The sequence below is a fragment of the Microcebus murinus genome, chromosome 12 (assembly GCF_040939455.1).
Source record: "Microcebus murinus isolate Inina chromosome 12, M.murinus_Inina_mat1.0, whole genome shotgun sequence".
In the NCBI taxonomy this organism is placed as follows: domain Eukaryota; kingdom Metazoa; phylum Chordata; class Mammalia; order Primates; family Cheirogaleidae; genus Microcebus; species Microcebus murinus.
Genome location: NC_134115.1, coordinates 46,806,008 through 46,831,458, shown reverse-complemented (window position 1 = coordinate 46,831,458; position 25,451 = coordinate 46,806,008). Strand labels below are relative to the sequence as shown.

At 37.7% G+C, this 25,451-nt stretch overlaps 1 protein-coding gene across 2 annotated transcripts in view; it reads left to right on the top strand.

Moving 5' to 3' along the window:
• The first annotated feature begins 1,156 nt into the window (after nucleotides 1–1,156).
• Nucleotides 1,157–25,451, top strand: part of MLLT3 (MLLT3 super elongation complex subunit) — a 254,723-nt gene continuing 230,428 nt past the window's right edge. Inside the window, exons 1-2 of one of the 2 annotated variants that reach the window (XM_012769768.3) lie at nucleotides 1,157–1,424; nucleotides 2,838–3,018. In XM_012769768.3, the coding sequence (XP_012625222.2) occupies nucleotides 1,413–1,424; nucleotides 2,838–3,018 (193 nt within the window). In that variant the 5' untranslated portion in view covers nucleotides 1,157–1,412. Of the gene's footprint in view, nucleotides 1,425–1,680; nucleotides 1,899–2,837; nucleotides 3,019–25,451 lie in introns of those variants that run through there. The other variant, XM_012769769.3, reaches the window with a different exon arrangement.

Here is a 25,451-nt window from a genome sequence, read left to right as displayed (position 1 = left end):
GGAAGCTAGTCAATACTCCTCCCCGCGCCCCACGCGTGGCTGCGCAGTTCTATACGCGGCCGCTGAGACCAAACGCAACCGGAGTGAGAAGATTTGCAGGGCGCGACTCTGGGAACACTCCTGCGACCGGTTGTCACCCGGGAACCTAACCGGATTAATACCCAGAGATGGATTACGCTGGCTGTCACCAATACGCCTAAATATTATAATCCAATTTATGCACATTACAGTCAGCATTAACTTTATCTGCTATTTTAAGACTCCCAGTTGCCCCGCGCGTCCCCCCGAAGACAATCCTCCACGTTCTGATGCAACTCAGCAGGCTGTCAGGAGGGGAAGCCTCCCGAAGAAAACAACCCCGAGCCGGGTCCCCCAGGGTCTGCACCCGGCACTCCCAGGTGCCTCGCCTTCACCTGGGCACTGCTTTGTGAAGCTTCCCAGCCGGGGATTACCAACGAGAAAGGCGTTCCCTTGGAAGGAAATAGCATTCTTGTTTCTCTCTTGTTCATCTCATTTTTAAATTTTCGGTGGCGGTGGCAGAAGGGCGGGGAGGGAGGGAGGGTGGTGGGCGGGTGCCTGGGAGTGGATGGGGAAGGGGGCCAGGGGATTGTCGCCTCAGCGATTGTTATTTTGATGCTTGTTTTTGTAGGGTGGCATTTCTCTCGCTCTCTCTTTAAATAAGTTTGTTTGGGTGTGAGTTCTTGCCTTTTCAGCACAAAACCGCAAAAAAAAAAAAAATACGTGGTGGAAAGTAAAAGAAAGCCCCCCCTCCCTGTGCGTGCTAACTAACGCCAAAGACTTGATTTAACACCCCTTCTCCGGCTGCTGGGGGCTCTAGACAGTGGCCACATTCCAGCAGTTTTAATCCGTTTTTTATTGTAGGGCGAACGGAGTTTACACAGGGGATGGGGTGGTTCCCCAGCTGGCCGCTGTCCCTACTCCAGCGCCCCCTCCCTCCCACCCCCCAGCAGGAACCTGTTACTTTAAGCGAGGCGTTCCAGTGTGGCGCAGCGGGCAGCCGGGGTTTCGGGAGGTGGCCGGTGATTGGCTCTTTCGAGCTCCCCCTGGCTCGCTCGCTCGGCCTCCCCGCGCGCTCCGCCCCGCCCGCGAGCCCTCCCTCCGCCCCGAGAGGCTCGGAGCCCGGGTGTCAGGCGCCACGGCGCATGCTCCGGAATCATCCTCCGGCCTCGGAGCTGCTGCTGCTGCTGCTGCTTTTGCTTTTGGGGCTGAGTTTAATAAGCGAGCGAGCGAGCAAGCGAGCGCGGGGGTAAAAAGGCAGAGAATGTCCGCCATCTACCCCCCGCTCCTGGGCGCGCTCTCATTCATAGCAGCTTCTTCATGAATTACAGCTGAGGGGGGGCGGGGGAGGGGGGTACCACACAACACCCCAGCAAACCTCCGGGCCCCCAGGCATGGCTAGCTCGGTAAGTACATGCAAAAATAATAATAAAAGACCTCCCCCCCTTCCCTTCCTCGCCCTGCGCCGCCGCAGCCCAGACAGCGCCAGCGCTCCGCGGTTCCAATTAGAGAAAGGTTGGTTCGGCTTGCAGGGAGCTGCTGCCTCTCCCTCAGCCTCCGCTCCCCTCCTCCCGCCGCCCCCACCCCCCCGGCGCGCGCGCACACACACAGACACACTCACACACACTCACACTCGCCCCTCCACCCCCCGCGCCTCCCTCCCTCCTCGCCTCTTTGCAATCACAAGAAGCGCACTCGCACACTCGCTCTCGCTCACACGCGCGCACTCACACACACACTCACACACGCTGGAAGGAGGCGAATAATAACTCAGCCATATTTCAGCCGCCGCCGCCGCCGGGAGCTGCGGGCACAGTCCGGGGACGCGGCGAGCAGCCTCGGCGGCCGCACCTCCGCAAGGCGCCGCGGCCGCGACGATGGTGCGTTCTCCGCGGCGCGCGTGTGTGAGCCCGAGTGTGCGGGCTGACAGCGGCGGGGCCGCACGCAACTTTGCCCCAGCGCCGGGCTTTGCGCTAGCCCGGGCTCGGCGGCTGTCCGCCCGCCGCCCTGCCGTTCTGAATTTCATTTCTTGGGGGGAGGTGGGAGGTACTTCGGGGCCACTTTGGCTCTTGGAAGTGTGTTGCGGGGGCTCTGTTCGGCTGGCCTCGCAGATCGCGTGGGGCTTTTCGCCGGGGGGGTGCGGGGTGCTTTAAGTTATGGATGCCTCGGCGTGTTTTCCTGCGGGCGTGTGTGTTTGTGTGTGTGACGACGTCTCATTTTTGTTGTGCACGAACCCCGTGGCAAGAGCACGGGAGTTTGTGCCCATCAGCGGAGGCTGCCTGTAGTTTCCATTCCGCCTGGCACAGCGCTCCACACGCACGCACACACACACGTACACAAAGACTTCCTCGGCGTGTGCCTGTCGCCGCGGTACTTTCGGGGAGGGGGCTCGCCAGAAACCCTTCCGTCCCCCGGGGTCCCAGCCACCTCCCCTTCCACGCTGGGAAACCGCCCCGGCATCGCCTCCTAATTGTCTTCTAATTTGTTTCCAACGCATTTGTTGTCGTGCTTGTCGTGGCTGAGTGTGCTCTCCCTCTTCCCCCGACCCCCTATCCGACTGGGGGTAACATTCCGTTACAATCCGGTCCGGTGTGGATGCGGGGCCCGGGGCGCCTAGGGCCCGGCCGGCCGGCCGGGCGGGGTATATCTGGGGTGTGGGGTGTGCGCGCCCACGCGCGTGAAACGTGGATGCAGAGGGCACCGCCGTTTCCTTTTATGTGCGTTTCAAGAAGGAGGAAAAAAAATGTCAGGCGCAATGTTCGGTGCCGAACCGTCGCCTTCCTGTTGTTCACGGCTGTCTCTCCTCCCCCTGCCCGCAGTGTGCCGTACAGGTGAAGCTGGAGCTGGGGCACCGCGCCCAGGTGAGGAAAAAACCCACCGTGGAGGGCTTCACCCACGACTGGATGGTGTTCGTGCGCGGCCCGGAGCACAGTAACATACAGCACTTTGTGGAGAAAGTCGTCTTCCACTTGCACGAAAGCTTTCCTAGGCCAAAAAGAGGTAGGGCTCGAATACAAAAGGGGCTTGATAAAAAATGTCTTTGCTGAGCGAGGAAACAATCGCTTGGCCCGGGCGGTCCCCCTGCCCCGCTCCCCGCCCCCCGCGCCGCGCTCGCCGGCGTAGCCTCGGGATCCGGGTGCGCGGCGCGGCGCCGGCCAGGTCCCAGCTGCCGCCCGCGCGCGCGCGACTTCGCTTTCGTGAAAGTCGCCGCAGAGAAAGGACCGTCAGGTGTCGAGTGTTTATTCATCCCTAGCCAGCCCTCACCGGTCCTCTGGGGCTAGCCGCGGGTTCTGTGGGGAAGGTGCAATTAGTTGTTGGGTTTGGACGTGTGGAGAGTGGGGCTAGAGGGAATAAACACTTTGCGCTTTTTTTCCTAGAGAAATGGATATTTACCTGTATTATTAGCAAAGAATGCATTGGATGTAGTTATTGTGCCGCCTGGAGAAGTGGGTTTTCTTTAAGATCTTCTCTGCTTTCCTCTCTGTTGGATGAGACATTGGGTGCCAGTTGCCATAGACTTTTCATTTTGTGGGTTAGGCACCGCCACACCCCACGCCACTCTGGATTTTATGTTTAGTTGGGGGGCTTACTCATTCTTCTCTCAGTCGCTCCCAGAGTGTTTGACTGCTCCTTTGATTTTGAGCAACGTAGTGAAGCGTCTGCCGGATGTGATCTGCAGGGAGAGAGGGTTCCTGCAAAGGTCGAAGCTAAGTTTCAGAGGAACGATGTTGCCTTTTGCTGCAGTCCTTCCCCACCTTGGTTCTTAGCCTTGGAGTCTAGTTTGCATAATCCTGCTGAGCCTTTGCGTCCCAAACGTTTTCCATTAAGGGCAGGACAGTTCTGGACAAAAGAAACGGGGTGTCATTTTAAAAGAAATTTAAAGGGGGTTTGAGAAATCCCAGTTTCTATTCCCTTCAGTCTCTGGAAAGCTACTGTCTGGTTGTTTTAGTTGGATTAGTGGAGGTAACAGTACAAATACAATAAGGTGCTTTGTTTGTGAGCAGGTTTATTTATCTAAGTCGACACAATGGTTAGTAGTTATCTTCCATTTGATCCGTAATCTTTATTGGCATCTAGAACTCCTGCAGTTTCTTGGAGTAACATCATAATAAATCCATTCTGCTTAGAGCAATGTGGAAATTATTGAACATTCAAGGGACTGAATAAAGAAAGGAGAAATGCTGTGTGCCTTAGAGGTGGTAGAGGTTTGTGTTGGTGCTTATTTTTGTTTCCAAACCTTATATAATGGGAAGTACGATTGTATTTTTTGCCTTTAGTGGTTTGGTTTATAGCTTCTCTTGAAAACTTGAACAGTGAATTTGCTTTGTTGGGTGGCTAATAAATGAATCCAGCTTCTAATAGATGGCTAGGAATGTACATGGTCTATAAGGAAATAATATTTAGAATTTGTTGTTAGCATTTTATGTTAAAACATAGAGATAATATTTTATATTTCCTCTAAACCATGATAAGAATGAATATTGTCAAGTTTCTGTCACTATATGAGCTTGGTGTGATGTTTCTTGGAATATGTCTCCCCCTTTCCATGTGTCTGTAGAGCAGAGGGAATTTAAACAAAAGAAACCACCTTCTAAGATCCTTGGTATACACTATTACTACTACTTGACTTATAGTCACTTCAAGGTGAAATGCATTTTGAAAAAGCAATATTTATTGTATTAGGAAAATTAAGTCAGTTGGCAGAAGATGTAGCTCTTAAGGTAACTTTGTTTATACACCTTGACAGTTGACAAATTGGCATTATGACATTAAAGATGATCAACCTCTTTATTTTACCACCGTTTCTCTGCTTCAGTGGATCTGTGCCGTGACGTTACCCTTTATTTCCTATACTTAATGATTTTCTGTCCTGCCCTAGGGAATGCAAGGGTGCTGCCCACATAGCTCACACCTGGAGTTGTCGCTAGGCGTGGTAAGCTGCTTGGTAACAGTGATGCCTTTTGAGATGTCTCTGAGAGATGTCTGTTTGTTGGTTGGACTCCTCAGTTTTTCTACTCAACTGTGGAGTTTCTTTATGCAGTCTTCAAGCCATTGTTTTAAAATGTTTATTTTTGGATTTTTATTTGTATGTGTGCTTCCCATGATGTGACAAGTCCTGGGAAAAATGCCAGCTTACATCGCCCAGGAGAGACCTTGTCATACTGTAATTACACATGATTCAGATTGCAAGGGAAGGCTTCTCTATTCACTGGGAGTAGTTGTAAGTTCAAGCAATACCAAATATGCCACTTAATCCTTGGACTTATTTGTTGGCTTATAAAGTCTTTCAAAATGATAAGAATAAATACAGAATAAGAATGCCAAGCATTTATAAATCTACTTCCTGTACCTTTTTAAGGTGCTATGTTTGCTATATTGTAAGTCTATAAGTGATAGGGTAAAATTTTGCTAATTGGAAATGGGAGAAACTACAAAAATGAATTTGTGAAAAATCTGAGTTACAAGATATTTAAAAGAAATGCTCATACTCTAAATTAAGCTATAAATGGTTATTGATAGTGACAAGTTAAATCACTTTCACTATATACAATAGTTGATAAACAGAGATGAACCTTAGAACTGTGGATGAACTGCTCACCCGTAAAGATGGATGAGTCCTTAGTTTCACAAATCTTTGGTTTGGAAAAGTGAATTGATTTTCAGGTTGATTTCCTTTACTTCACAGTAATATGAGAACGTGAAGGAAAAAATATAGTATTTTTAACTTGTTGCCTAATGAGACTTACATATACTATTTCAGAATTGAGCTAATTGGATATGAATTAATGAGGCTTTACTATGTCATAAAGATCTGTGGGAGACCTTCAATTTAAAACTACTGGCACAAAATCCTAGAAAAGAAATTGTGATGAAATAGTGAGGCCTGGAATATCCATTAGCAATTATAGAATAGGCAGGTCAGCGTACGAAACATTTTAAAACTATCTACTTGCAAAAAAAGACCATATCGTATTTATTAGTACCAAAGATTTATGTTAGTTTGATATGACTGAAATGAATAGTCACATTCAAAACATTTCATTTAAAATATTAATGTTTTCATTTTCAGTGTGATGTGAATTTGAGTGAACTTTCTTTCCAATTACAGCCATCCTTACTATTGCAATCTGTTCTACTGACATTTATGATATGAAATCTGTTGCTTATTATTTTATGTAAGCTAATTTGGCCACTGGCATGATTTGATAGCTTTTTATTTGTAGCCTTTGTTCTTTGAGTAGGCAGATAAAGCTTAATAAATCTACTCCTACAACTTTTCTTTAAGTGTTTGATCCCGGCTTTACTGCATAGTTCTGATTTGTGTTAAATGGTCTTCTGAAGTAGTTTGGATAACTTTTTATCAAGGTATCTAATATTTGAGGGTTTACTTGTTGAACATACTGTATACACCTGGTGTATTTACCTGTATACACCTGCTCTTTGAAGGCATTTAAAAGGTGTAAAGAAAGAAGATGAGTGAGACTATTCTGATAACATTCTGTGAGTATTATTTGTGTAGGGTTCTGTATGGAATTAAGATCACCAGTGAGAACAGTTTTACTAGTTGGCATTTTGAAGCAACATAAAGTATAATTTTCCAAGGCACTTTAAAAGCTGAATTGTTGAAGGGAATCTCATATGCTGTAGGTGAGAATGTAAGTTGGGCATTTTGGAAGGCCTTTGGCAAAATCTATTAAGATTTTTAGTGTTTATACCCCTTAACCCAGGAAATTTACTTCTAGGAATTTTCTGACGGATGTGATTTCACAAATACACAAAGATACAGCATATTTCTTATGATTGTTCTTGTAATAGCAAAAGTTTGGAAGCAAGCCATATAGGTGACCTTAATTGGATAAATTAAATGATGATAATCTATAACATGAGGTTAATCTACTTGTAGATGCAGGAGGATCTTCAAGAAGTATTAAATGAAATAAGTGCTAAATTAATGTGATCCCATTTATAAAATGTGCTTATACAGATAAAAAGTGAGTGTGTGTGTATGCGTATGTGTATAAATAAATAAATTTAAGATTAGTGGGCACCAAATTCTTACCAGTAGTTTTCTTTAGTGGCTACTCATGGCATTGGTGGTGATGTGAGATGATTTTTTGCAGTGTTTGATTTAAGAAAAAAGTTTTATATGTTTTATATGTATGCTTTTTACATATATAGTATTACAGTGAGCACACATTACCTTTTAAAATGGAAAGACAAAGAATAGAGAACCAATACAGAATATTGTCTTTTAAACAGGGATTAGCATGTAGCTATCTAAAAATGATCTTTAACTATCTTGGGTAGATATAATTGCTTAGGTTGAGGAGGAGTTAGGGTTAGGAATTACAGACTTGTATTCAAATGCTGTTTTAAGAGATTCCTTGTGTGATTTGGGGCAAAATACTTGTGTATCTATTTTCTCATTTGTGTTGTGGAAATGATACAATATAACTTACCTCATGAGTTGAAGATTAAATATAAATCTGCTGTTCTCAAACTTATTGGATTTAAAACCCCTTTACACTCTTAAAATTGAAGACAACCAAAAGCTTTTTTATGTTAAGTTTTATCTATTAATTTTACTGTACTAGAAATTAAAATGACATTTTCAGTGCGCATTACATTTTACATATAAAAACCATTTTAATGAAAAATAAATATATTCTAAAATGAAAAATTAGAAGAGTAGCATTGTTTACTTTTTCTTTTTCATTTACTTTTTCTTTTTTTGTAAATCTCTTAAATGTCTGGTTTAATAGAAGACACGTGGATCTGCTTATCTGCTTCTGTATTCTGTCTGTTGTGTTATCACATGTCATGTAGCCTCTGGAAAACTCCACTGTATACTCATGAGAGAATGAGAATGAAAGAGGCAAATAACATCATATATATATATATATATGTATATATATATATTATATAATAAAAATAGTTTTAACTTCACTGATCACCTAAAAAGGTCTTAGAGATCATGAGGTCCTCAGACTACATTCTGAGAATGGCTCATGTAAAGTATTCAGCATACAATCTAGCACAGATAAAGAGGAGCTGATTTTTTTTAACCATTATTATTGCTGCTAATCAAAATGCTTATTTAATGAAAAAAGAAGAGGTAGATCTGCCAAGGTCTTTGCCTCACTAAATTCTAGTGAACAATTATCTAACAATTTTTTTCAGAAAAGGATAATCTAAAGTTGGGTTTGCCTTGACATACTTTATAGTTAATATCACTATGCATTCTATGGCATATTATCTGAATTATGCAGAAGTGTTTAATATTATGCAGAAGTGTCGATTATTTGACGTAACCTTCTGTAGAACTACCTACCTCTGTGAAGTAGGCAAGATAGGAGTATCAATTGGTTTGATAATTTTGCTTTAAAGATACTTTGCTTTTTCTCTGAAGTTTCCTTCCAGTGGGTCTTCTATGGACCAACCTTGGCCCCTTTTCTGTTTTTCTAGTCTTCTATTATAGATAATCTCTACTTATTTAACATAGCTTTTACAGTTCTACGGTGTAAAACTTTTCTTGTTCATCTCTTAGTGGTTTGAGTCTTCAGAAGAGATGCTGTAGAAATTAGGAAATTATGTAGCACAATTGTAGAGTATAGGTTTTATGAAGAAGCTTGTATTCATTTTTTACATGCAAATGAAAGCTTTTTTCCCCTTAATTTATAAATATGTGTCCATTGTAGAAAAATCAAACCAAAGACAGGTGTGGTAGTACATGCCTGTAGTCCTCAGCTACTTGGGAGGCTGAGGGGGAAGGATCACTTGAGCCCAGAAGTTTGAGGCTAGCCTGGTCAACATAGTGAGACCTCATCTCTTAAAAAAAAAAAGGAAAAGAAAAGAAAGAAAGAAAGAAAAATCAAATTGTAGAAATATAGAGAAGTTGCTTGAAATTTTCATAGATAACCATAGTTAGTGGTAGCCATCTTTATATATATGTACATACACATCAGTATTAGCATTAGTTCATACCACAAGTGTTTTTGGAGCTCCTATTATGTGCTTAGCATAATTCTTGGAGTTGGGAATAAAGCACAGATGAACATTCCTACCTTTATGGAATATCATCTTTTTAAATTGCTGAATTTTATGATATTACATTGAATGTAGAATTAATATACTTCATTTGGATCTTTAGATTGTTCCCAGTTTTAATTACTTATGAATAATTCTATAATGAACATCCTTGACATTCATTTTTATAATAATTTCCTTATGTTAAATTTCTAGAAGGGAGGTAGTTGAGACAAAAGGTACATAGTTTTAAAATTTTGATGTGTATTACCAAAGTTTCCACCAAAAAGATTGTACCATTTTATACTTCCCAAGGGGTTAGAAGACTGCCCATTTCCCCACATGGTTGCCAATACTGGAAATTAACAGTTTTTTTTCAATCTTTGCCATTCTGCTGCATTAAAAAAACCCTTATTTTAATTTGCATTTATTTGATTAGTGGTGCCACATATCTTTTCTTATGAATATGTATTTATTTACCATTTGTCTTGTGTGATGTTCCTTTTATACCTTTTTTTAGTTCATGGCTGCCTTTTTTACTTCTCAAAAAAAAAAGTATAGGAAAATATGAAGAATGATATAACAAACATTCAAATCCCCTCTACCAAGAATGAACAAATGTTTACATTTTATTATATTTGATTCCTTGTTTAGAGAATTAACTATTATAGATACAGCTAGCATTTTTAAATGCTTCCCAACCTTTTCTTCCAACTCTTAAGCCTTTCTTCCATTCTATTTATCTACATTTGCACATTTATATTGCTTACAGATAATAGCGTATTGTGTCTTAAAATCAACATGAAGTGGATCATACTGGGTAAATCATTTTCTTATTCAATTGAGATATAATTCACATACTATAAAATTCATTCTTTTAAATTGCAGAAGTCAGTGGTTTTTAGTATAATCACAAGATTTTGCTACCATTGCCACAACTTAATCCAGGTCATTTTCATGAGTGAATAATTTTGCATCTTGCTTTTTCCCCCTTACTCAATATGTTTCTGAACCTATCCCCATTTCATCTGTAGAGATCCTAGTCATTCCCTTAGTAAGAGTCATAAGAATATATTCTATACTTTACTTTTCTGTTTACCTATTAAGAAATATAGAGGTCATTTTCTGTTCTGTGCAGTGAACATATTTGGGAATGTTACCTGTGAAAATGAACAAGAGTTTGGACATAAGCTTAGAGCTTGAGTCCTTGGGATGTGAGCATGTGCATCTTCATTTGTACTAGACATTGTTAGATTGCTCTTACGAAGTAGCTGTGACCATTTATACCGTTAGGGAATGAGTACCATTTATCTCTACATTTTTGCCAATTTTGGCTATTTTAATTTTTCTTATTTTTGATATTTAGTTGAACTATGGTATCATTTTGTTTTCATTTGAATTTTTGTGGTTCCTAGTGGGGTTAAGCATTTTATGTATGTTTATTGACCATTTGGATTTCCTCTCTTTTTTTTTTTTTTTTTTTTTTGAGACAGAGTCTCACTTTGTTGCCCAGGCTAGAGTGAGTGCCATGGCGTCAGCCTGGCTCACAGCAACCTCAAACTCCTGGGCTCAAGCAATCCTGCTGCCTCAGCCTCATGCGCCACCATGCCTGGCTAATTTTTTCTATATATATTAGTTGGCCAATTAATTTCTTTCTATTTGTAGTAGAGATGGGGTCTCGCTCTTGATCAGGCTGGTTTCAAACTCCTGACCTGGAGCAATCCACCTGTCTCGGCCTCCCAGAGTGCTAGGATTACAGGCATGAGCCACCACGCCCGGCCTTCCTCTCTTTTTTATATCATTTTTCTTTAAAAAAAAAAATAAAACTCTTGGGGTACTTGCCCTTCTCTTGTTTGTGGGATATTCATCCTTGGTTGTTTGTGTTGAAAATGTCTTGCTTCATTTTTTTCATATAGCCTTAATGGTATTTTTCTGCCATATGCAAATTTTTAGTTTTGTCAAGTTGACCTGCTTTATTTTGTTTTGTTTTCCTCTCTGAGTTGAGGGTCTTATTTAAGAATATTAATTTATGGCCATGGTGATGTGCTTACCTAGAAGGCTTTCTATCTGCAGGATGCAGTAAAAGACTGGGGGAGATGTAAATAAGAGGAAGAGGAGGTCCCTGCCTTCAATGTGCTTGTGTTTTTTAGAGCTGGAAAGGACACTTGAGAGTCTTCATCTTTGTTTACCCTCTCATTTTATTTTTAATCAGAAGCCTGGAAATGTGGAATGATCTTGCGTGTAGACACAATGAGTCACGAGTTTGCCTGAGCAAAGATAACTAGTAATAAATGGTGGTCAGTGTTTACTTTTAAAACATTGAGTAATTATTCACTTATATTAGCAGACAAATGTTCTGCAATAACTAAGTGGTGGTGACCATAGAAGCTCTTTAGGAAAAGTTCTGTAGCTGTTTTCAGACAAAATCAAATTCATTTTATGGATTAATAAGATTTCCTTTGAGATTAAATCATTAGAAAAAATTGTTGCTGCATGGAGATAGTTGTCTCCTGCTATTTTGCCCCCACCTCAGCCAATGGTAGGATTGCAATTACATGAAAAGATGCAGAGTGTTGTTGTAAGTAGTAATGTTGCATGACTTACTCATTGTAAAATAAGTGTGATAAGTTTGCAGTGGCTAGGGCCTGAGGAAGGTTATTATCATTGAATTTCTAAGAAGATAAGGCTAGCATTTGGGTGTGATTTAGTTGGCATGCAGCAGTTAACAATTAACTTTTTGGATAAAATCCGTGTACTGTCATTTTTTATTAAAGAAAATCATGGCTTATCATTAAAATAGTATTCATATGTGATTATAAAGATGATTAGTTGAATTTAATTAGAGTTATTATCCATATTAGAAGACTGATATCCTAAGAGTCAAATTTTTTCTATTTTAAAATATTTAATTTTGTCAAAACTAGATTTTTTTTCTTTGTTCCTTTCCTGTAGAAATCATCAGTTACTTTTCCATCAATACCAGGCCAAATTTCTCCCTGTGTATATATTGGTTTTTAAAAGTAAAATATATATTAATAATTTCCTAAAGTATTAATAATAATAGCAGTGGCTTAGAGAGTAGGGAGATTACTTGCCTCTTAATGTTTAAAATTTAGATATAAATTTAGTCTACATGATGTCATTTAATTTTTGCAGATAGATTTTTATGGCCCATTCCACCTCCCCCGAAGGGTGGTATTGGGAGGAGAATACTGTCTGATTATTCCAAGTATCTATTCATTTTAATAAACATTTAAAACACTTTGGATGTTTAAAAACGAGATTCATTGTGACATGTATCATCCATACCTTTTCCCCAAAATACTTCATTAATTTGCATTGCTGAATAATGAAATCTTTCTTTATATTGAAGAAACAGTCTTCTATTTTATAACATTTTTTCCATCATTTTATTTTTTTCCTGTGTTCCCATAGTATAAGCAGCTGTTTTATAGTAATTCTTAGTGGAAAATGGAAAGTTTGGGCTGTTGGGATTTGGTTGCTTTAGTGGAATAGTTTATTTTAAAATGTTGACATAGCTCAGGATTGTCTTATGCTTGTTGTATGACTTTTCCTATGTATGCACAGAAATAGTAACTAGCGGCAGGAATCCACTTTCCTCATTCAGTGAAGCACCTAGCAGCACTGTTATGTGTTACATGGTTCCATCAGTCCAGTGCTCCCTTCTCTTTGTATATGTATCTATTGTTTCTCCTGTGTTGCATTGGAGTTATATATACATCAGAAGAGATGGGACCTATATTATCACTAAAGATGCTACCCATATCTTTATGAATGTAGCCTCTAGACTCTGGAAGTTTTTGGCAACAATATAACGAGGGCACATATTTCAAGTCAGAATAAGGTTTTAGATTCCCTTAGATTCCCTGGCTTTATCTTCCACTCTGTAAATTGTAAATTATTACTTAGTGTTCTGAAACTCATTTCTTCTGTACCTCTAATATTAATAATTGACCTTGTGTAAACAGAATCACCACTTGAATTTTTAGCAGGCAACATTGTGTTTACTGAGAATCGCATTTTCTAGAATGTTCTAGCTTTTCTTAGGCAAAAATGAGTTTTTCCCTTTTCTGTTTTTTTTTCCCCTTATTCTTTCCTCACCTACTTTGGATGCTTTTTAAAAAAACTAGACACAAATTTGAAGGACTTGGCCAGCTCTATCATTTTTTTACTACTTAATCCATGAAATACAACTAGCCTTTTAGCTTTAAAAATACGAGTCTGATGTATTCCAGTAACTGGTAGGAGCAGTATTTAGTGATGTGGTAGGAAAAGCCCTGGCCTGGGAAGTAGAAAGGATGTGTTTGAACTGAATAAGCTGTGTGGGCTTTTCCAGTTCTGAAATATTATTTTTCTCCAATTTTTTAAAAAAGGATAAATTCTGCATTTGCCATTGAACTAGTATTTTTATAATAATGAAGTAATACCTACCGTTTATTAAATATCAACTATATTGGTTATGCTAGGCGATAGATGATGTAGTATTGTATTTAATCTCTCAATTTTCATAAGTGTAGTAGTTTGGAGAATGATTTTTTTCTTAAAAATGAAATATTGATACATGAACCTCAGTACATTGGAATTTTATCTTTTTATTATGACAAATGGACAGTGAAATGAGTAAAAGACTTTTTGCAGTTACAGGGAAGTATATGATAACATGGGTAATCCACCAAATAGGTGATTAAGTTTTAGTTATCAAAAGTTCTGATTATATTGATGCCATTTATATCAACCATCAACTACTTGTGGGTTGGCTCATTTCAAGAACTTAAGAGATTGAGTTTATTGGAAACTTCTTCCTCAAACACGGCTCTTACCCATACCTATTAGATTATTGGGGTTTTCATGTTAACTGATTTTTTTTGTATTTTGCATAACATTGGCTAGACCTTGAAATTTTGTCACTTATGTTGCTTTTCAGAAGTATCATTTATCAGATGACTACTAGTGTTTGTATTATTAATAGAGTAATAATTGAGGATTTACATTATAGCATCATGTAAATAGGTTAGAAGAAAATATATAAAATCCTTGGATCATTCAATATACTTACAGAGTTTTCTATCTAGTAAATCAACTGCTGAATTGAAGCTGTTTCAAAAAGTATTAATAAGTACTCTTCCCTTCTTTAGTTGCAACAGGCTGTGTAACTTTTAGGTCAAAGAAAAAATCATTCTAGTTAGCATTCCAACTTGATGAAGGGAATTGTCAAATGACTGACATGAGCCAAGGATTTCATGTATACAATGACACCAAAATGTAGACATTTAAAATACAGCAGCAAGTAAATTTTTCTTATGTTGTGAAGGGTATGCAATAGCCTGTAGTTAATGCTACTGGACAGATTGTCTTTCTATGAAGGCCCCTTTTTAGTTTTACCATCATTGATTCAGTCCATTTTCTTTATATTGGAATGGACAGAATTGTTCATCTTTACCCACATTTTAAAAATCATGAGACAGGTAAAAATACATCAATGAAAAGATGGGAAAGAAATAGTACAGCAAAAAGTTAATAGAAGTTATCTCTGGGAGGTGGGATATGAGGAACTTCTTATTGTTGTCAATAAAATTTGTTGAATTTTTCAAGCTGTTTTGGATGACATGTTATTGTGCGAAAGTAAAACTAGATATTTAAATGTATGTATGGACACATTTACAATAAGCTTTCTAGTTTTTCTAAAAGTAATTTCATTTGGAACATGATCAGGATTCTCTTTCCCAAGAAACATTTTCATATTTATTATCTGACAGGTTGCTACCTTGTCATTTTGAGTCTTTTGTTTCCTTTTTTTAAGCTTTTTTTCCTTTTATTTTTGTTTGTTTACTTTTTAGAGACAGGGTCTCCCTTTGTCACTCAGGCTGGAGTACAGTGGTGAGGTCATGGCTCACTGCAGCCTCGAACTCCTTGGCTCAAGGGATACTCCCACTTCAGCCTCCTGAATAGCTAGGACTACAGGCATGCACCACCACACCTGGCTATCTTTTCTTTTAATATTACTGTGACTGTATGCACAGGTGATTCATAAGTTGACTGTAAGCTTTAAAAAGAAACATGTAGATGAAGTTTTTGCCTTTCTTAATAATTAGTACTGTGTTGAAGTTATAAAAGTAATGAGATTAACCTGATTTATAAGTGTATATTATTCATATAAGACAGTCTTTTAAGAGAAACACACTCATGTTTAATATTTCAGGAATATATATTTTAGTATATATTTTAGGAATGTTTTGAAAGGTTTTGGCCTTTTTTTCCTGCGGAGCTCTGATAAGTATAATTTTGGTAATTAATATGCTTGTCTTGATGTGTAGTATTAGAAATTTTCCCAAAGCCTGCATCTGACTTTAAAAATACTACAAATGAGGCCGGGCGCTGTGGCTCACGCCTGTAATCCTAGCTCTTGGGAGGCCGAGGCGGGCGGATTGCTCAAGGTCAGGAGTTCAAAACCAGCCTGAGCGAGACCCCGTCTCTACTATAAATAGAAAGAAATTAATTGGCCAACTGATATATATATATAAAAAAAATTAGCCGGGCATGGTGGCGCATGCCTGTAGTCCCAGCTACCCGGGAGGCTGAGGCAGAAGGATCACTGGAGCCCAGGAGTTTGAGGTTGCTGTGAGCTAGGCTGACGCCACGGCACTCACTCTAGCCCGGGCAACAAAGCGAGACTCTGTCTCAAAAAAAAAAAAAAAAAATACTACAAATGAAAAGTCTCTCATGATGATGTTTAGATATATGGTGATGTTAGGAATACATAGGATCTATAATTGGAAACAAAAGACCTATTTCCAGTTTGCAGGTCTTTGTATATAATTTGGAAGTTAAACTTACAAGAAATAAAAAGCACCAAAACAAGTAGTACCAAAAATAAATTCAAAAAACATACATTTGGGGCACAGAAAGACGTGGGTCTTTTGGATGGAGAATTGATACATAATTATATAAATGCAAACTATTTTAGTATTAAGATGGTTGTTAATATTTCACATGTAAGCTACAAAAATAACTAGAAGTTTTAACAAGTGAAAATTAAAATGTAATTTCATGTTTTATCTACAGTACAGATAGATTGATAGAAATAGTCCTTAAACATAACTAAAAAAAGGTTTCTTCAAAATCAGAGTGTTAATTTTAGTTGTCCTTGAAGATCTCTCTGCACTCTAAAATTTATCTAAGTCCATGATTTTATAATCTATGAGAAAACATTTGCCTATTTAACATTTAAATAAAACCTGTTAAATGTGCACTATACACTAATGTGTAGCAGAGCTATTTGTCAGATGAAAATAAGGGTGTTTCCCCTTTAATATTAGATGCTTTTTACAAAGTCCATAAATTATAGTTAGATTAACTCTACCTTAGAATGTTTGTAAAATATAAAAATTGATGTTTGTGATCTGGGTGTTTCTTATTAGCTACTTGAATAAAATTGCCATTCTAAGTACTATTTGCTAGCATTTGGAATAACATCATTTTCCGTGGACTTGATTTAGTTTTGTTGATAAACTTCTGCTTAACTATTTCTATTCCCTTTGAGAGAATTCTAAGTGGGATTCATAATGGCCTGGAATCCTTGCTTCAGGATTAAGGTATGTATGTATAGGAATGAGGAAAATATACTCTTTGGCACAATGACTATAGGTCACAATATTTACTTGCTATTTTTATTATTTAGTTAATTTATATAGATGTCGTAACTGTAACTATAGAAAATAAAATAGTTGATTTAGAATAAAGTAATTGTTTTAAAATTTACTCTAACTGAATACAAGCGGGACCAAGTTGAAGACTTGAGAGTTTGAGCAATACAAAGACCTGGTTTGAAAATTGCAGATTGTTAGAGATTTCAGATTTGGTACTAAATTCAATAAAAATACTCGTAAAATTTTGTTGTAGGACAGACAAAGCTATGGTAGACCAAGATAGCGCACAAATGGCCCTTATTTGGAGCCTATGGAGTGGGAGCATATTTTGCAGTGAAAGGGGAACCAAAGGACAAGGTGTTCTCTACTTGTAGACTTGTAAAGACCTCAGAGTTTTCTTTATGTTATTGTAGAAAGACATTATTTTTGCTTTGGCGTGCTTAAAACTAAAGGGCAAATGATCCAAAAGAATAATCTTGAAATTCAATAGCAAGAGAACTACTTGACATTGTGGGCCGGAGGCCAGCAAATGTGGGGCTTTCATTGAATGCGTGGGAAATGGGGCAGGCCTGGAATTTAAAGAGACAGGGTGCAGTACCCTAGAAAAGAAAAGCCCTCCTGTATGATTTGCTTACTTGGAGAAAAAAAATAGACTTAAAGTTTTCTCTAAAGGATCTTTATTGGATCAACTATTTAAGGCATTGAAAGACACTGAGTGAATTTTTCCTAACTCCACCTCCCACACTCTCTAGCCATCTTCTCTTGTCTGAAATTAGTGCCGAGTAAAATTGTTTATAACAGAGGAGAAGCAGCTTTTCAAATAAAAGTACTTTGTAGCCTGTTCAAATGGAGTATAATGTAATTCTCTCTGAAATTGAGCACTTATTACTTTGTTTATGTAGCTGTTTTAAAAGTGGGGGTGGGGTGAGGGAGGGTACCACAGGAACCTCTGCTTTAGAAATTACTGTTTTTTCTATGTCTGAGTTTTCCTCCCCCATCCACTCATGAATCCCCCTTCACCCCCTCCCCCCTCCCACAATCCCTCAATAAAATAGTATTTAAAAGACTTGAATAACCAGTCCTATGTACCAGCTTCTTGCTTGAGGCAATAATGTTGTACTGTTTTCAATGGGTGGTCTCGAATCTCCATGGGAGATTTTACAGGCAGTGGGCTCCAAGACCCACTAAGTGTATTATATGGAACATAGCCAGTTAAATTCCCCAGCCATAGAGAATATACAGAGATAGTTTTATATTATTGAATTCTCATCATGAATTACTTGCAAACTGATTTATTTAATTTTATTTGAAGAATTTATGGTTTAAATTTCTAAAAGTGAAGCATATTAACCCAGTATTTGGTATTTACTTTTTAAAACAAGTAAGCCATTTGTAAATTTGTCAGTTGAGGAATATCCATGAGTGCATGCATTTTAATTCATAGTTTTTAAATAATTTTTACTCCTTTAGGAAACCAACATGTAGTAGTAGTTTTTGAATATTAAATAGTCGAAGCCATATTTCTCCTATTTGAGATGGTATAAATTGACAGGATCTACTTATCATCAGAAAGTATATATGATATGTTTATAATCAGTATCTCTTACCTGTGGCATGTTATATACATATATACTAGCCTGAAATTTAGCTAAAATTGCTCTGGCCCAAACCTTTGTGGAAGTAAACAGAATTGGAATTATAAATTAAATACTGGATTAAAATTAGCCTTTAGAAAAAAATTTCTCTTTAGGCAAACTTACTTGAATAAAATATTTACATATGTATCATAAATATTGAAATGAGGAAAGTTACAGTCATGCCTATTCTCACATAACTTAGTTTAAAATTATTTTGGAACTTCTGTGAACCTGTGGTTATTAACCAGAGTGATAATGTAACTTTGTTGGGTCATTGATTTAATTACTTTTTGTTTCCCTTATTCATATTCTTCAGAAACTTGCCTCATGAAGAATATTGGATTTCTATTTAAAATGTTAATAAATCTCTATAAGTCCTGATTAGTTAGAAGTCTGGAATACCTCTTTTCCACAGGCTAAGTAGAAAAGAATTTAGGAGTAGGTATCTCAGATGCATTGATAATAACTGGATGGTAATATATAATGAGAGGGCTTTTTTGTTTTAAACAATGTATGTAGTTTTAGGTGGAGAATTGTAATGCTCAAGGAATTGAGTTTGGTTCTTTTATGAAAATCATTATACAGGTGTTTTAGGTCACATATAAAACGGTATAATTCTGCAATGTTCTTTACTGATAGAATCAAATATCTTTGGCTCAGCAGTTTACAGCAGTGCTTAGCCTTTTCTCTTTTAACTTAGTATGTTCCTGAATAGCTAAAAAGTTTTCCAGTAGTTTTTATAACTGGGTTTAAAGAAGTGATAGCCATTTGAAGTTTTATCTTGTATAGCCAGTATTTAAAAGTTATTAAGGTTGTCTGCACACAAAAAGACACAGCTCTTATGGCTATACATGTGAATAAAGTTAAAGGTTGGTAAAAATTAGCTTGTCAAGTCAACTTACTGACTGAGGAATAATTTTGTTTTCATTATCCATTCCCTTGGCTGAAAATGAAATAGAAACGATCTGGTTACTAAAGACCAGTGCTGCATTGGATCACTTCCTTGAGCTTTTGCTATGATCGTTAAAGGCAAAGTTAGACAGCTGCTGTAGATTTTGCCAGTGGCCTCACAAAAGAAATTGTTTAACCCTATTAGTTTCAGACACTATCATTTCTACTTTGCAGATATACTTGCTGAGTATGATATGAATGATATACTTGCTGTGTTAGGTATGAATCTATGATTAAGATCTGAGCTTCTGATTTACAAGACAGTAGTGTAGCAGAATATGGATAATTTTAACACTCTACTATATTTTCATATCTTGTAATATGACAGAACTCAACATCTTTGCTTATATTAGGACATTAAAAAACTTGAACTTAGTCTTTTCAAAGTTAAACATTGCTTTTTATATCTGAAAACTTTCAGAGAATTGTGAAAGTTGTGTTTGACTTATAATCCTTGATAATTGGATATTTAAATGTCCCTTTTTAGGCTTGAAGTTCAGAGGAAATAAGTCATTGACTTTAAAATCTCATTTTGGGTAAGGGTGGAATTAGAACGTGCCATCTACTTCTAAAATTGATGTCATAATGTTAAAAATCCCAACAAAATCCTAACAATGTTAGTCCTTTTGTATAATGTGTTTGCATTATTGCTATAGGTTTAAAGGGCAAGGAAATACTTTATTGTTAAGTCTGAAGAAGGCAAGATTTTGAAACCCACTGCTGCTATGTGATTAAATCAGTGTGTTTGCCCTGAGGCTTCAGCCATTCAATCTGAATTCATAGTCTGAAATTTTGGATTCCTTCTCTGTTTGAAAATAATACTTCTTAAAAATTTTAAGACTGCCTTTGCCTACTCACATGAAAATCATTGAGGCAAATTACTGGGGTTAAGATTTTCATGCAATCAAGACTCTGAAGATACATTTCAGTATTTTAAAGAGAAAGTTCACAGCCATCTTACATAAAATTTTACTAGGCTTTTCATTAATCTAAAATAACTGGTCTATAAGTACTTTATCAGTGAAAACTGCTCAGCATGTAAAACGAGGAGTAGAAGAACACAAAGGCTTCCTGCAAATTAAGGGCACAATGAGTACTAACGGACTTTCCAGCCATCTCCAGCTGTGAGATTATTATAGTTTTTGCAAACCCTTTTCTCTCAAAACTAAATCAAGAATGGTAGAGTCCTGATAAAAAGAAGTGTAGAAAAGCCTAACTAATCCTTAGATGAGTTACTTCAAACGTGCCAAAATAGAATAAAATCAGTTAATAGCATGGATTAAAGGTTACTTTTAATGCATTTTTATCACTCACGTTGAGAATTTTGTTGTATGTTAATGCATTTGGCCTTGGTTAAAAAAATCCGGAGAAAAAAATATAATTAAATTGGAGAGATTACATAATCACGTTGTTATGAGGAAATTTAGTAGCAACTTAAGGTGCCAGATTTGACCTAAGAGATAAAAGCTGTGTTCTTAAGATCAGAGCTATAACTATGTGGCTCTGATTTTGAATGGTAAATTTTTGGATTATAATTAGAAGACTCATCTATGTACTTGTAAGAGTTGACTTGCTATAATAGATTTTAAGAAACAATATGGCTATATGTCTTTGGATAAATATGTACAAGTGGTTCCTTGGATAAGGTCATAGATGAATGCTAAAATCAGATCTGGATTAATATTTTAAAAGTGCTTGATTCTTACTAGTGGTAAAGAGAAGGGGAGAATAAGAAATTAGAGGGAAATTTTAGCTACAAAGGTAGTCTTTACTTTTTATGTATGTACCTAAAATGATCTTCTTTCATAAGTAGAGGGAGACTATATCATCTGTGCTTTTAATTCAGAGCCACATGTTTGCCAACTTCTTAATTTGTGGAATTCTGGCATATTATGATAGAGCTGCCAAAAGTATTGGGTTAAGGAAAAATTGATTTGGCATGATGCCATTGGTAGGAGGAATTAAAAAAAAAGTGACATGTCTTTCTCTTTTAAGGTCAGATGTGTAGATATAGTTGTATGCTTCTGGGTGTGTGTGCATGCATATGTTTAAATATGTATCAACCCTAATAACATTTTGTTATAAGAACCTGGCAGTGGGAGATTTGATAATTGGATTATATTTGTCACCCCTTCAAATTGCCACATTGTAAGGTTTTCTTTTTACTGGATTTATTCACATTTATTTCCTTGTAATAAATGCATTGCCTTTGCTCTGGCTTAACAGGAACCTATCACTCTGAGCACATGCATGTGCTATATATGTTAGGTATTTTTGTGTATGTCATCTACATATCCCACATTCAGTGTAGTAATTTTTCATAAGCCATGTAAGAATAATGTCTGTTAATTTATAGTCAAAACATACAACTGCCCATACATAAATTTCCTCTACTGATGCTCTGACCAAAGTTAACCTTATTCAAAGCTAGCTTGAGTGAGTTTTGGTACATTGAATAAATCCTATGCTGTATAGTTATTTATGTGCTCAAGAAGCTGAACTTTCGTTCCATCCCAGTAAGTTCCCATGGGATAAGTTATTTTAGTAAATCAAGAAAATTTCTCTGAAAGCAGAGTAATTCCTAATTTTTAGAAGCTTGAAAATGGGGAAAGTAGCCATATGAGTTAGGGAGAAGAAATTCTAGTTGATCCATATCATTAAAAAAAAAAAACAATTTAAAGTACTTGGACTTCGTAAATTTTCTTGGGAGAAGAATCCCTCCACGATGATGCTGAACTGTTTCACTTCTGGAGTTATGTCTTCGTGTGTTTATAGGAGTGGGAACATTTTATCTTCTGTGTTTCTGTTGAGGTTGTTTTTCAGCAGTGCCCCAAGAAAAGTCCTGGAGACTAGCTTTGAAGCCCTTGGACAAGCTGGATATCAAAGAGCCAGAGGAATTCGGCAGTAATTGTTTTATGGCTGGCCAGAAATCAGACCTATTTGTATAGGTAGCACACAAAATAGCTGTGATTTGACAATTTGGTGCTATTTATACCTACCATAAAAAGAGAAAAGAAAAAGTTAAAGGGGTATTTTGGAAACAGGAACTGAGCTGTAAATGCAAATTGCTTCATTTTCTCAAAGGAACAAAAAAGGAAAGGGTTTAGGAAGTTTTTATTGAAGCTACATTATTGAGGATGTGTCTCATTTCAGGACATTTAATATTGTACTCACACTGAAACTATACTTCTTTCTCTGTTTGTAGTTTTTTTTCCTATTCCCATCTGACTAAAATTATTTTTTTGGAGCAAAAGAAACTCTGGGGGAGGAGGGATAGTGGAACCACAGTGTTTCCAGCTCTATCTTGGTGGACATTTACAGTTTCATCTTGCTGCTGTTATTTAGCTTGGGATAAGAACAATCTGCTGTTAATTTTTTTTTCCAAATAAAAGTTACATTTTTTACAACTAGTTGCATGTTGTTTACCATAGTGGTGGGTGAGGATTTGCCAGGTAAGTTTTCATGGCTTTTGGGAAACATGCTAAAGAAATTTTTTACAACTAACTTTGACCTGTAAGCTAGGGAAGTCTTTTTGAATACAAAAATGCCTAAATTATTTCTTCTTCTCACCTAGATAGAGTGTATTACAAACTCAAGGTGGGCAGTGTATCATGGTGTGTCTATACTTCAGTGAGTAGCCCAAAGTGAAGTTTGACTGTTTCCAGAATGTCATTCAGACCTTTCGAGGTTGTCAAATGCTTCATTGTTTTGCCTTGAAACCCCCAGACCTTAGAGCAGTCTGAGTCTGGGGGCAATGGTGCAGAGAAAAAGCAAATGTGACTAGGATTGACTACACTTTTTTTTTTAAAGAAACCTGAGAAGAAATGCCTTAGGGACCCCTGTGGTTTTGCCATAATTTAAAAGCATTTTACCATTGAAGGCATTTCAGTGATGTCAAATATGACTGTATTTATTTGCTTTGGTTTTAATTTTTTCCCCATTGGATTTGGATTCTCCCATAATAAATATAGAGTGGTCTTTGTTCAGTATACTTTAATTTCTGAGGGAAGTCTCTATAGTTATGGTAGGATGAAGAGGGTTCACTGTGGGTAGGATGGAAGCGGGTGGAGAAAATTGAAACAGTCAGTTCTGTCTTCATTGAACGAAGGAAGAGTAAGAGTTTAAGATGGTTTGTGAAGAACTAGAAGCTTCTGAATAAAGATTTAAAATGGGAATCTCCCAAAAGCCTAAAACCTAGTTGGATTTCAAGATGGTTCCCATTAGGGAAATAGGTGAAATCACTCAATAGAGAAGAAACATTTGGGATTGTAGTTACTACTTGGGAGTATGAACACTCAGATGGGAAAAGATAAGGATACATGCTTATAAAACATTTGTGTGGGTTGAGATTGTAACCAAGTTAGGGCTAAGGAAGGCTTGTATTTCTAAAGTATTGATCATTTATTCAACCAATGTCTAATACCATCTATGCATCAGGCACTGCGCTTAAACATTGAGGATAACAGGAACAGAAGTGGTTCTTCTAGAAGTGCTTAGTCTGGTATACCTATTTTTTTTTTAATTTTTGTTTAAATCACATCACAATACAACAAATTGAGTACTTTTATGAGACTATGAAAAATGAAGATGTGGAAACAGTTTTGAGTGGTTAGTACTGCCCAGGTATCAGAACTTGAACTCAGTTTTTTTTAGAAAATTGCAAGTGAAACATCTGATAAAAAAAAGAGAATGTGGATTTAAAAAATTATTCTGACTCTATCAAAGATGGATTTTCATCTCTTTCATGTCTCCCTTTTTAAGGATGTGTGGTATTTTTGAAGTTTCTGAACTCACTGGATCAGAATATATGATAGTATTATATAGCTGCAAAGAGGAACCTAAGCAATTTATAGTTACTGAAGATTTAATTTTGTGCCTGTTATTCACATGTTACAGATGTGGTATCCAAGACTGAAGATCAAGTAATTTGTCCATGGTCCCTGTGGCTTATGAATATGGTGACCATATATCCTTCCTGTTATGCTGGGGACAGTCTATTGTCCTTTGTCGCTGTCAAAACTCTCATTCTTTGGATTATAGATTATAAGGTCACCCTGGTTTTTTTTTTTTTTTTTGAGACAGAGTCTCGCTTGATTGCCCAGGCTAGAGTGAGTGCCATGGTGTCAGCCTTGCTCACCGCAACCTCAAACTCCTGGGCTCAAGCAATCCTCCTGCCTCAGCGTCCCGAGTAGCTGGGACTACAGGCATGTGCCACCATGCCCGGCTAATTTTTTCTCTCTATATATTACTTAGCCAATTAATTTCTTTCTATTTATAGTAGAGACGGGGTCTCACTCTTGCTCAGGGTGGTTTCGAACTCCTGAGCTTGAGCAATCCGCCCGCCTCGGCCTCCCAGAGTGCTAGGATTACAGGAGTGACCCACCACACCCGGCCGTCACCCTGTTTTTGAGTGGCATTACTAAGATTTAAACTCAGGACTTTAGAGTCCAAGTCATAAGCTCCTCACTAATTTACTCCATTTATACTGTGCTTTTGGATCATGTCTCTATTTCCAGTTTGGTCTAATGAGAAGGATTCCAAGGTGTAAGTCTGGCTCAGCACAGTGCTCATTGCTTGGTGATACTTACCTTAGGCAATGGAGAGAAATGTGGTAGCTACATGCTATTTTTCTTTTTTTAAACATCACCTATTACTAATCTGTTTTAGAATGTAATTTTCCTTCAGAAGCCCTGAAAGCACTTGAGAAACTTTATGTTTAGGATCATATTTATAAATACCAGTCATCATTGAATGGTACTAATTAAGAAAATTCTGGTGATTTGAGCCTTCTGGATAAATGGAAATTCGGTTCATCTCTTGATCATTGGAACATGGTGCTTTTCCCTTTAATTTTTGCTTCTCTTTCCCCACCTAATCAGAAGTCTAGAGCAGCAGAATAGGGTTTGAAGAAAGTAATTCTGATTTGGAAAAAAGAATTGGAAACTTATGTTGGGATTTGCCCAGATTGATTAGCTTTTCCACCAGGTGTCCTGGATGGATACTGAGGGTATCAGTATCTTTACTTGGTTCCATTTAAATAGCTCAATACTTCAGAAAGGCACAGTTTTAAAGGTGCTCTATCTATGAAGTAGGTTAGCTGAAACTTAATGGATTTGATTTAGTGATAATCAGCTCTGGTAATTAGAGAACT